We start from the raw sequence: 13725 nt of genomic DNA, 5'->3' as shown, positions 1-13725 counted from the left end.
ACCCCACTATTCAGATCTTGTGCTGAAAATTATCCATTTAGTTTTACCTTTTCACCATTTCCTAATTCTTGACTGACTAGACCTGGCAAGTAAAAGGGGAAAAACTGTCTGTGAAAATCACTTCCTGCTTTTTGTAGTAATTTTGTCTTGTTGGAAATTTTTCCGACAAGCTGTACCACATGATAACTTAATTTCCCTAATAGTCCGTGGTGAGGAACTGTATCACAGTAGCATTAATGTATGCCCTTATTCTGGCTTTAGAGCACTCCCTACACAGCCCTCTCACTCCTTTTCCTCCTGCTAAGTTCAGGAAAGGTCTGCACACACAGCTGTGAATCATGTGGTATGTGCATTAACACATGGGACATGAGCCTATGCCACTTCTGTTTTAGAGGTGTTGTGGAGTGGCATCTCCATGAAGTTTCAAGGTGGCCAAAACTGAGATTCTCAATTTCTACCCTGTGCCTCTGCTTCTGGTGGCCATTTTTCTGCCATGCACCATCTTTATAGGAAAGCCTTTCTTCTATCATATGGAACTATATCTAAAGAGAGAGCTGGTTTTGGTTTTTAGAAACTTAAGGATCTTTTTTTATCACCCTCTTGCTATATTTGAAACTTGCAGTAATAGCCTTACAGAAATCTCTCCTTCCTATTTAACACTTTGCAAAGAACCATTGAACTTGATCTTTATAAAACCAAGCAGCTAACCTGAAGCAACATCCACTAACTGCTATTTAGCAACATTCTTCAGAGATCACATTTTATCATCTTCTGCTCAAACAACCACACTGTATGTGTTTAAAAAAAATTCAGTTCCTGTGTGTGTGAGGTTTTACACGTAACAAGCCAGAGACGTAAACGCACTGTCATTTTAGACTAACGCTCTGAGAGTCTGAAGCCGGAACTTGTGCTTTTTATTTTTGGATGTCTTATGGTTAGAACAAATAAGAAAAATGTGGACCTGTCAGCCAAAGCACAAGTAAGTAATACTTCTGACATAAAACTGCAAATGCAATCCATGCTGGATTCTCGCTTGCTTTTTAAACAGAATGTTACTGCTACTGAAATTGTCTTCTGTAGGTGCTGCGATGCCAAAAGAGAAGATGCAGTTTTAAATATCTCTTACTAATGTAATTCAGTTTAGTATAAAGGCACTCACAAAAAACTATCACATAGTGCTTGACATGCAGGTAGATTTTACAGCCTGTTGCACACCAGCACCACCTACATCTACCTTGTAGAGGTAATAGAAGTGCTGTGGTCAAGTTTTAAGGGGAATGATTTGAGCACAGGGAAATGTAGGAAGTAGGATTTGATTGTTTTCTCATAGATATTTAGAGGTCATAGGTCAGAAAGAAGAGGTGAGTTTTTAAATGGGGTTTTAAAGCACTCCTGGAGTCAATTAGGCACCAGAAGCAGAAGGAGAAGGAGGTTCTATATGGTACTGGAGATCTATTACTCACTCTGGCTAGACAAGAAAGGCGAGGAACAAAAAAAAATTGGGTGAGCGAGGAGCACATGGAATGGGAGAGAACAGGAAAAATGTGAGATTCTGGGAATCACAAGTCCATGAAATGTTTGAAGCTAGTATTGGGCTATATTGTAGCAGATTCTGTAACTGGCAGGATGATGATATGCAGCTGTAAGATCTGCAAGTAAATGAAAGGTGTCAGGATTAATTTCATCAGCATGCATTGTTCTTGGTTCTTAACCCCTGTGACCTGAGGATTTTCTGCCTGCTGAACGCTTTTAGCGACACATGGACATTTTTGTGCACTTGTGTAGAGCGCAGGCATTTCTCTTGATACTGCGCCACATTGCACACTTGTTTCACTCCTGCTGCACAGAGAGTGTGAATTGCTCTCCACCAAGACAGGGGAGTTCTACCAAGGGACAGCACCTTTACTTTGTGGCTGGGTCTCTCTTGAGTGTTTTGCTTACGGACATACTGAATTAGCACATCTTCCAGTGCCCTAGCTATGTCCTTCCCCTCACCCAGCTCTGCCCTTCTTGGAGCTGTACTGTTCAGCTGTGGGTACCCTGTGGTTTAGTGCCCGAGGATAACACTAGCACAATTCACTCTTCCTGGCTGACTTCCGGTCTATGGGGACCTGCAGGCCTGAATGACATGGAAGTTGTAACCAAGGGCTGAGTAAAGTTGCATATATTTCAGTGAAGGTCTAGCCATTAGCTCTTGGCTATATGATACTTATTCGACAGTGCTCTTACATAATGCATCAAATGGATATTTTGGTGAAAATGTGCAGTCAGTTACCTCTTACAACAGTAGTAACCTATTGGAGGTGTATCATCAAAATATTTGGAGCCAGATTTTCAAGAACTCAGCTTCTGTTTAGGCACCTAAATATTGACCAGCTTTTCAAAATAACTTGACGTGTTAGAGGCTGAACTCTCTAGAAAATCTGCCTAATAGTGTGCATATCGAGAGCTGCCCTATATTGTACTTTGCTAGGTACAAAATGTCAAGATCAGCAGCAGCTGCAGGTGTTGTCTTCTCACAAACAACACTTTAAAACCCACATATGAAGAGTCTTAATATATATCAGCACCACAGATCTGTTCATAGCTTTCAACCAAGCATCTTATCTTATGTTTTGTTTAGGACCCAACCCCAGACAAGTGCACAAAGCATGTATCCCTCACTGTGTATCCACTTCCAAGGCACAATAGAAATCAAGAGGCTGAGTCAAGCAACCACAATAAAAGTACTTTGCACTGCTGACATCTTGGTCTGCTGATCAAAAACAGGGAGTGTTTTTCTCTGCTTATGCTTTGATGTATGGCCTGTATTTAGGGAACAGGGTGCGTGCTGTATGTTTATAATAAAATGAGGCCAGGAATGGAGAAGCCAGAACAAAGTGCATCTCCTGATGTTAAAAACCAGCTGTGTGTTAGGCTATTTTATTTTTTAAAAGACCAAGACAAGGAGTGAGAATTATGATCTCTCTCAGCCCTTGTAGACATTCACAGTGACCTATTCCATGCAAACGGACGTGCCATTCAGTCCCATTGATTTCAGTGAGGTTGCACAGGGTATAAATCAGCACTAGATTTGGCCACTGGCATTTTAAACTCAAAACACCAATCTTGGAAGTTATATCTTCTGGCGAGGCATATGTTTCTGCTCATGAAGAAAAGAGCAGAGAGGGCTCCTTAAAAGCTTGTTAAGAACTATTTTCTCCACTTGGCATCTTCATGGTGGACATGTCCTCTCCCCCTTTTCTCCAATCGTGTGTAGAAGGCTCTGAATCCAGCTTTACTGTGAAGGTCATGCTGCTTGGGGAGCACTTGAAGAGATGCAATGTGGGGGGGAACCACACCTTCATGCCATGGAACCCAACTCCACAGGGGCTCCCTGCGCGCTCACAGACAGACAGATTTTGTGTACAGTTCCACCAGCCCAATCCCTGATGAAGCAACAGTGGGTGCTCATTGGTTAAGCAAGAGCAGTTCTAGAATGGCTCCACTTGCCAGCCCTGTAGCGTTTGGGGTAGGATTCCTTTCCTGCTGGCACCCATTTGGATACAGACCAAGAGTTATCACTAGGGGGAAGTGATCTCTAACAGGTGTTTGTTACACTGTTAATTGTAGAAATTTTAGTTTGTAAAAATCTCCCAGTGCTATTAAATACCTGCTAAAGCAAACTTTTAAAACGTGTCTATTTATCAGCACCCCTCACTAGACAGGCATGCCTTGTCTGTACATCTCTTTCCCACCAGTTCGGTGTTTGCCATCCCTTTTGAACCCAGGTGTGTCCTTTATATCTCTGCTCCAGTCTGGTGGCTAGCTTCATTTTCATTCACTTTACACCTCCTCCGCGCGGCCCCACCCTCTCCCCCCCGCCTGCTTTCAGGACACATATTGCAAAGACTGTCCTAGTCAAGAGGATTGGATAAAAATTCTTCGGAACAGTCAATGCCTATGTATTAGGAGTACATTTTCAGCCATCTTCTGATTTTTGTACACCCACTTTTGCATGCATGACTGATGGTTCTCATTTAAAAAAAAAAAAAAAGTTACACATCCACATTTGAACATGAAGATCTGGGAGCTCAATTGACCAATCTGTATGCACAGGTGGTGGCTTATGCATGCAGAACAGGTGCAAAAACCGTTTTGTGGTGGGCACAAATGAGTGGGTCTGCAAATATGGGCATGCAAAATCAGAAGCTGGGGAAAATCATTTGGCCCTAATATTTCTGGTAGTTTTCTATGATGCGAGAGACTCCTCCTAGGTGCTCAGCATGTCAGTGCAACAGTAGTCCCAGGCCCTGATAACCTGGTGAATGAGAGACCAGGCTTGGGAATTTAATATGGATCAGTGACAAAACTGCCACGAGGTTACTGGGTTAAATCCTTAGCTGTTGTAAATTCACATGGCTCCTTTAAAGTTGGTGCTAATATGATTTAAAATAGCTTTAATTTTTGGCCCTTTTTATTCCATTTATTTTAATTTAGTAGAAATACATAATCTCAAATCTGAAACAGTCTCTATAAAAATGTTGGTTAGTCTTGAGCTTAGCCAAGTCAGTGAGGAAATCATCTGAAACGGGTATGATTCAGAGGAAGAACAAAGCTTTTGAGAAATTGTTACATTCTGTGAAAAATAGTCTTCCTGATAAAGTTCTGATGTCTTCAGCAAAGATTAAAGTGGGTATTTTCGCAGATATTGTTGCAGGTTTTAGGCTTCTTTAGGAGTCTAGATTTACTTGTACTCAGTTAAAGTGAAATAAATATTACAGGGAACCTGGAATACCAATTATACTATATAATTCATATGTGAAAAGTTATGGGCAGAAGTGTCCTGTGCTCAGCCTATGCTTGCTGTGGGCTGGTCATACAAACACTTATGCTCATGAGTAACTTTGCTCACATGAATATGTTAGTTCCAGGGAAGCCATTGAGGCTTCTCTTGTGAGTAACTTTACTCACATGCATTGCCTACAGGAGTCAATCAGCGACTGCGGAGTTGGACATAATAGCTGAGCTTTGGTTATGGGGAGTTTTTTCTTTGAATCATGTTACTAAATGTGTGTGATGATCAGGCTTGGACAGTAGAATGTACTGACTTTTGCAGGTTATTTTTTTAAATTTTAATTGAACTGGTCTTTGCAAATTGATGGGCATGAGCATTGGTTGTATCTCAGAGTCTCTGAAAGAGAAGGGCTCATTTCAGATTTCCTTTTGGCATTGCCTTCATTATTCATACCATAATATTCCTCTAGCTGCTGTACATGACTAGGTGTAAAGTACACAGTGAGAGACCCCCAGACCCTGGAACTGAGAATGTATTGTTAGAAATGTTTGTATGCAGTTACTAAAAACAATTCTAAATTTACTGACTTCCAATGACTAGGTATGGTTATGGCCAATCCCTTCTGGGCTAGATCACAGGGTTATGCCCCTACTGGAAGTCTGCTCCTCTTCTGGAGCAGTGAGGTGAGTGAGATCTAGAGTGGGAGGAGCTTTGGCCAGGGAATTGTACTTCGTGGGTGTGTCTCAGAGGGGCTTATGCCTGATTCAGGCAATTTCTTGGGTGATGCAGTTTACACAGTGTCCTTGGAAGCACAGAGTAGCCCTTACAGCAACCCATAAATCTCTTACTTTCAGAAGAAATCTGCATATAATAATCTAACAATCAGTAACTCTTTTTATCAAGACATTTTATAGTGTTGGAAAAATAAGTAAAATATTTAGAGAAAGTTTTAGTTACACTATATGTGAGAAGAAACTTTTTAGGATTGCATTCACAAATGCATAGGGAGTGGCTTAAATTAAAAAAAACAATTGAGAACCCCACCACTTGTGTGATTTCACATAAACATATTTTTTTTGTTACATGGTCGAGAGTCTGCATTTGTTGTTTAAGACATTTGTGGATTTCAGAGTTGAGTGTTGGTTGTAATTGTTTATCAGTTATATTTTTCTTTTCTGTGCCTGCTTGTTCTTTTGATGTAATGTTAATAAGTGTTTGTATGTTAAGTTCGGAGAGTTGGTGAGTAACACTGTCAATGATAACACGTATATTGTGTGTGAAGTACAAGATGTCAAATTTTGATCTAAAAAGTAACTTTTTTGTTTATCTTTTTGAGCTAGGCAGCGGCTTTTAAAAGGAAGTGGTTTAAGACTTAACTAGGTGGTTGCAGGAAACAAGACGCTTTGGGCCAAATTATCAGTGTGCTCCTTTGACATAGCTTCAGGGACTTCAGTGAATCTGTGCTCATTTTCGCCAGCTGAGGCTCTTGTGCTTTGGCTGTTTATGACAGAACTGTAAAGCTCAGAAGTAAAAAGTGTGTGTGTGTGTGTGTGTGTGTGTGTGTGTGTGTGTGTGTGTGTGTGTGTGTGTGTGTGTGTGTGTGAGAAAGAGAGAGAGAGAGAGAAAATAAGGCTAAATCAATTAATCAAAGGTCATCTTTACAAGAATTCAGCTAGATGTCTAAGAACTTGCAGAATAAATGTCAATAGATTTCATTTTTATGAGTTAAAAAAAAGAGAAGTTTGTGGGAGGAGTAAATCAGCCAAACTCAGCGAAGAGAATCCCAAGAAAACAAGAATGCAGTGTTTCAGTTGCTCTTGGTGTTCCGTAGGAGAATAGAGGGCCTTTTTCCTAGAGGTGAGTGGGAACGGGGGGCATTCAAGGAGCCTCTCCACCACACCCTTAAACACTTGTGTATGAGATAAGTATAATTGTAGTCCCTGCACTTGTGGTGGGGAGGGGGAGGAGAGCATAGGTACTGGTTCCTGTCTCCTTCACCAGGGATGCAGAACCCTAATGGGAAGATGTGGAATCCCGTGCTTCCCCCCTGGTGTGAGCCAGTGCAGTGGGACTGTTGTGGGGTATGGCTGTACCCACTGAAGGTGTGTGACAGGTATTCTGCTTCCCCAGTACACCGAGGAGCTCAGGCAGGAATTCTGTCCTCACTGAGGACTAGGCCAATGCCACGTTTCAAACATCAGCCATTCATGCTGTCATCGTGTGTGTTTAGGGTGTTTTAACATGGGGGAACGTAGGCATTTTCCCCACTTTCCTATATATATAATTTTTTTTTAAAGGTACTTTCTAGAAAGCTCACCTGTGGGCATATAACAAGCATGGAAATATCAACTCACAAGTGGGGATTTTGCAACCCTTACCAATAGAAGGCACGACTGGGCACACAGTGGAACATTCAGATCCATCTTTGCTCTACGGGTCCCTATTGTTTTCCTAGGTTCCATTTTCTCTATGATTTCTTATTGTTTGTGTGTGATTCGTGTATGACCTACAATATACAAATCACAGTCCACAAGCATAAGATGGAGACTGTCCCTGCCTCACAAAGCTTACCTGTCAATGCATCTATGCCATTTTATCAAGAGGAATTTTGTACATAGAATCAGGAAACATTGTGTGTCCCTTGTGTGATAATTTGTTTGTGATAAATAACGTTCTGTACTCGGGATGTTTGCTTGATAAATGAAACTTCAAATGATTAAAATTCAGTGCTTATCAAGTCCTGAGTTTAAGCCTGAAATAATTTTTAATAGCTGAGCTCAAATAAATCCCCTGAAAAGTGATTTTATAGCAGATACATTAATGAAATTTTAAACAGCAGTAATAGGCAGCAGTGTTGAAGAATTCAGAGATTATGCATTTGCGTGACAGAATTGGATAGACTTGTTCTAAATTCATATTTATTTGATGGCTTTGAAGTGATTTTTGTCAGCAAACAGTTATAACGTTAGAATATTCCACATCAATTTAAAAAAAGTCCTTAGTGCGCTTGTGCAAGAAACCTTTTGAGAACAGCCCTGTGAAACATTGGCAATATACCTTTAACCCACTCAGACTTGATCCAGATCCAGAGGGAAATGTTCTGAGGTAGGTAACTTGTAAATCCAGAGTAACTCCACTGACTTCAGAGTCTGATCTCAGTGTAAATCTAGCCTGAGTAGGTTGCATTTGTGAAGCTCAGCTTATGTTTCTGAATAATACACAAAAAAGGCTGAGGGTTACTATAATGTTTAGACAGACCCTCTTTCTCAAGTGTTTGTGGTCATCCTATCATTTTAAAGGGGTAGAGATAACGTAAACTATTATGTTTTAAACATGAAATTAATAGTAGATTCAGGTACTACCTCTGTTCCAGAGTCCCCTGCCAATTTTTGTGCATTTACATTCACATCACAGTATTTCATTCAATGAAAAAACTCTCCAGTTACCATGCTAACACCACACAGACTGACAGTAGCGACATACCCACAAAATACTGTTAAATTCCCAAAGTAAATAAACTGAAAAAAGAAACTTTTCCCCCACCTCTAATCTGTCATTTATACTAGTTACAGACGTTACTTGTAACAATAGTCTTGATTCAGGAAAACATTCCTGTTCAGGAAGGGCACATAAACACATGCTTCATAGTTTAAATTCTGATCTTTTTTAAATCAGTGACAAAACTCTTACTGACTTCAGTGGGGCCAGGATTTCACCCAGTGGAATTTAAGCTCATGTTTCTGACCCTTTCCTGAACAGGGATGCTTTCCTGAATCAGGGTCAATAGTAGGCTGAAAATTTTCAGAAAGTGTGACTTAAGTTGACAATGACCATGTAATAAAAAGAACCAATTTAAGACCTGATATGAATAGGTGCAACTTGATTAACTTTAGTGCATATGCATCAGGTCTGAACTTGGGTCTAATGTGTTTATCTGAAGCAGTTTTAATCAGAATCAGTATTAGACTAGGACATTGGACGGTGATTGTTCACAGGCACATTCTGATTGGCTGGTTGGGCCATTTTTGATGACAGCGCACCTGCATATCAACTTTCTTTGGTGTCTGTGAAGCCATGTCAATGAAAGTCAAAACAAAAAGCAAACTGAAACCTACCCCCATATGTTAAATTGGGAGGGTTGTTTTATTTCTCCAAAACCTGTAGAAAACGAGTCAATAATACCTTTTTTAAAAAGAAACAAAACATCTTAGTCATTCCTTTCTCTGGCCTTCCTGATATCTAATCTGTTATTTCAAACTATCAGCCCTCTGGGGAAGATCCTATTTGTATGTTGTCTTGAATGTATAGGCATGTAACAAATAATAAACAGCACTATTATTTAATTTAAATTAATTTAATTCTTGCAAAGGATTGAGGCATGTTTATCTTCTGTTGGTCTATTACAGTCATTTCTGATTCATCCATCCTTGAATCTAGGTGCTGATTTCCCAAGCAGAATGCAGTGCCTGTGAACCTGTATCTCTACTTAGAGGAAGCCTATGAAAAAGGATTTTATAGATATTACTCCCATAATCATTCAATGTTACAGCTATATAGCTCTTTAGTGAAGAAATTACTAGTTGCTTAGAGAAATGATTACTGAGGTTCATGACCTCTTTCAACCATCCAGTTTTATGTGATTGTCAAGATAGATGTTTCTGAAGTAATAACTTCTAAGTGAATGTATTTTTTTTTCTTTCCTTCAAATAACTGATACAAGATAAGATACCAGAGCCAGCACAAGCTGCTTTTCAAGGGGAAAAAAGAGGAAATAAACATGGACCCATTTCTTTTTCCAGGTTGCCCATGTGCTCCTTTTCAAATCAAATGTCATATTGACTCAAATCCGTCATTGGAAGCATGTGGGGAGCTGCCACACATCGGCCCTGTACAATGTATCCATCAAACTGGACGGAAGCCCAAAACCAAATCTCCATTGGTCAAAACACACCAGCTGCAGAAACCCCAAGGCAAGTGTTTTTGTTCCTCCAATATTCATGCGATTTTCTGTTGTGTTGGAAGTGTCAATTAAAAAAAAAAATTAAATTTGAAAATTAGAGCTGTACTCTCATTGGATATAGGGGAAGTACAGTTAGCACGGCTTTGTTTTCATGCTTCCAGTGTTAGAAATTCAACTGAAAAAGCTTTGGGAAAAAATGAACTCACTAACGACATAGATTAATTAACTTTACAAAAATGTTGTTATATGCATTTTCAGTGTATTTATCACATGTACTAGTAAAGATTAGGATTTAATTAAAATATTATTTAAATTCTTTATTAATTTTTATAAGACCAGCTTAGCACTCAAACCTAGAGCTCCCTGGTGCTGTATTGTAAACAGCTGCTCTACACCTCACAGAAAGAAATGCCTGAGAAATTACAAATATTTTTTTTAGAAAGGAAACATGAACCAAACCAACGTGTACATCTCAGCATGCCATTATTGAATGTAATAACTGTGCAACTCCATCTAATTCAAGAATAATCACAGTGAAATATACACCACTGCCTTCCTTTTGGACACAGGATGATACAAGACACACAAGGCCAACTCCTCGATGGACGTAAATGTGTGTGGTTCTGTTGAACCCAGTCTAGGTATGTGATTGACCCCAGCTGAGGAGTTGGCCCCCAAAGTCCAGATTTTGAGCATTTAACATCCCCTGGCTGTTTTTCCTACATCCATTGAAGTGCTAACTGCTTGAGGAGACTTGAGGCACACAGTCCCTTGTATGGTGAGAAATTATTTTCACATGTTGCAGTCAGTGCAGTGAAGTGTTGGTCTCTTTGTAGGACCAATTATTATTTCTTTTTTACTTACGTAGCTCCTTAGAAATTGATTAGAATACTGTGTGTACTAGACATTTGTCTTCTCAGCTATGGTACAGGCTTCATTTATCTGAAAGTAATTTGAAAGGCCTTTTTTGACAAGTGCAGGTGAGAATAGCCCAAAGCTCTTGATTTAAACAAAGATTGTAAAAAGCAGGCACATAAGTAGATCGGTATCATCATTATGCGTCAATGGGAAACAACCATTTTGGTCACTATCAAAAATATTTAAATATATCGTACAAAACGAGACCTCCTATTTTATTATCCTGAAAGTCTGTAGAAAAAGCAACTTCCTGCGTTGCCTTTAACCATTGGTATCCATAAAGAAAAATGGAGACTGGGCTTTCAGTCTCAGTAATGTCAACAAAGTGTCATGTTGGTATATTAGTCAATACTTCCCTACCTGTAGGTGATGTGCTACAGATATACTTAATTAGTTTTCATCTTGAGTTCTTTCTCTTTCAAATTTTATTATTGAACAGTCCATTAATATTATTAATAATACCATAAGCTGTTTTGGTAAAAAGGAGTAGCTAAAACTATATTTGGTAAAAGACTAAGGGAATTCAAATCATTGGCCAGATCATCAGCTGGTATATATCAGCGAAACTGCTCTGGAATCAGTGGAACTGTGCCCATTTATAACAGCTGATCTGGCCCATTATCTGTATTTGTATCTGCGTCAGCCAAGATGGGAAGAGTTTGCTCCATTTGACTCAGGTCATGTTTAAAAGTGCCCCAAATTACACTAACATTGCTCAACCTTATCTCCATTACTCAAATATCAACATTCCTGAAATGGTATATCCAAGCCTTCCCTTGCTCCCCCCACAGAGAAGAAGGAATTTAGAATAAAAGGAGTAATTTTCTTATTCTGTCTTGCTGAGAATCACTTTAACACTGTGAGTAATAAAAAATTATTGAGATAAAATGGACACACGCACAAAAAGGAAGGCATAATTTTGAATAGTTTATCTTATTAGTACTCCCTACACTCGTGATGCAACCCAATTAATTACTGCTTTAACTCTTCCATTTCCTTTTATTTTAAAGTACACGGTCAACTTAAAAATCCCACCTGCCTGAAAGCTGTTTGCTTTCAATTGTTACAAGTAACACTTAAGATTCCTGTAACTGCAAGAGAAGAGAATGAAGAAAAATCTTTTCTTAAATTTATTAACTTTGTGGATTAGAAAGAGTGCCTGGCCTTGAATAGTCATTCACTTCCCCTGTTGTCTGTATGGGTTGTCCACACAGCAGAAAGAGAGAGCAATTAAAGTGCCTCCAGGAAAATGTGACTGTCAAAATACAAAAATTAGCAACAGGCGCTAGGGGCAGGTGTAGCTCCACAAATTACTTTAAACTTTTTTTTAATTGACTATATTTGAGTTAATGTTGCTCCTGTAACCAGGCTTTGGTGGCTGTCCAGGGTCACTGTCCAGAGAATGTACCGATTCCAGTGCTGTGTGTTTCCTTAGAGCAGTCATTTTCAGGGTTTTTATAGATCTTTTTCCTGCAAGGAATCTTCATCCCTGGAGCTATTCCAATTTTTCTGGCCGGATTCTTGTCATTTGCTGAGTAGGAATTGCTTCTGTCACCACATGAGTCCTAGAATGATAAAAATACACAGTGAAAGCATATTCCTTGGGAACAGAATATATTCAAAAGAAGAAAAACTAACTAGCAGCATGGTCTCAGGAGAGTATAGCAGAGAGTTGCTTCTTAAACTGTTTAGAGGCCATTGTTAGACTGAAATCCTTAACTGAAATAGAGGACTCCAGCAGCAGAAAGTCAGGTGGGTGCGGTGTTTCCTTACTGTCCTTTCCTAGCTTCCCCAGTCCCCTGAACCTAAGAAAATGGGTAAGACCCACTTCCATAGAATCATTTTCATCAATGACCTTGGCAGACAAAGTGGAAGTGTGCTAATAACATTTCTGGAGGACACACAGTTGGGAGGTATTGCCAGTGAGGAGGAATATCAGACAAGAAGATCTGGATGACCTTGAAAATTGGAATAATAGAAATGGGATGAAATATAATAGTGCAAGGCCATGCACTTAGAGACTGACAACAAGAATTATTACTATAAGCTGGTGATGTATCAGTTGGAAGCGATAGAGGAAGAGAAAGACTTGGGTGTATTGGTCAATCACTGGTGGCTCATAGTCATCCTATGTGATGCAGCCATGAAAAAAATTAATGCAATCCTAGGATGCATCAGGTGAGGTATTTCCAGAAGAGATGGGGAAGTGTTATTGCCATCGTAGAAGGCACTGGTGAGAACTCATTTGCAATTCTTGTTTCCCATGTTTAAGAAAAATTAATTCCAACTGGAACAGGTGCCGAGAAGGGCTACTATGATGATCAGAGAAATGGAAAACCTACCTTACAAGAGGAGACTTAAGGCGCTTGGTTTGTTTGGCTTAACAAAATGAAGGCTGAGGGGAGATATGATTGTTCTCTATAAATATATCAGAGGGATAAAAACCAGGAAAGTAGAGGAGATCTTTATATTAAGGGCCAATGTTGGCATGAGAACAAATGGATATAAACTGGACATCAACAATTTTAGGCTTAAAATTAGATGGATGTTTCTAACTATCAGCCTCCGAAAGGGAGCGATGGGGACAAAAAACTTAACTGGTTTTAAGACTAAGTTTGTTAAGTTTGTGAAGGGGATGGTGTGATGCGATTGCCTGCAGTGACATGTGGCCCATCTGCAATTGCTAACAGCAAATATATCCAGTGCTTGGAGATGGACACCACATGCAGAGGGCTCTGAGTTACTAAAGGGAATTCTTTCCCAGGTGCCTGGCTGGTGGATCATGCTAACATACTCAGAGTCTAACTGATTGCCATATTTGGTGTTGGGAAAGAATTTTTCCCCCAGGTCAGATTGACAAAGACCCTGGGGGGTTTTCATCTTCCTCTGCAGCATGGGGTATGGGACACTTGCTGGTTTGAAGTGGAATAAATGGTGAATTCTCTGTAACTTGAGCCTCTGTAACTTGTAACTTTAAATCATGGTTTGAGGGCATCAGTAACTCAGTCAGAGGTTAGGGATTTGATATAGGAGAGGGTGGGTGAGGGTCTGTGTCCTGCAATGTGCAGGA

General features: G+C 39.7%; 1 protein-coding gene across 1 annotated transcript in view; it reads left to right on the top strand.

The window, feature by feature from the left end:
* Nucleotides 1-13725, top strand: part of FGD3 (FYVE, RhoGEF and PH domain containing 3) — a 175612-nt gene that overhangs the window by 77511 nt on the left and 84376 nt on the right. Inside the window, exon 2 of the mRNA XM_067544164.1 lies at nt 9577-9747. Coding sequence (XP_067400265.1) covers nt 9577-9747 — 171 coding nt within the window. The remainder of the gene's footprint in view (nt 1-9576; nt 9748-13725) is intronic.

The sequence above is a fragment of the Emydura macquarii genome, unplaced genomic scaffold, assembly GCF_026122565.2.
Source record: "Emydura macquarii macquarii isolate MOO-44397 ecotype Brisbane River unplaced genomic scaffold, CSIRO-AGI_Emac_v2 contig_968, whole genome shotgun sequence".
NCBI lineage: Eukaryota > Metazoa > Chordata > Testudines > Chelidae > Emydura > Emydura macquarii.
This window is presented reverse-complemented; position numbering and strand designations above follow the sequence as displayed.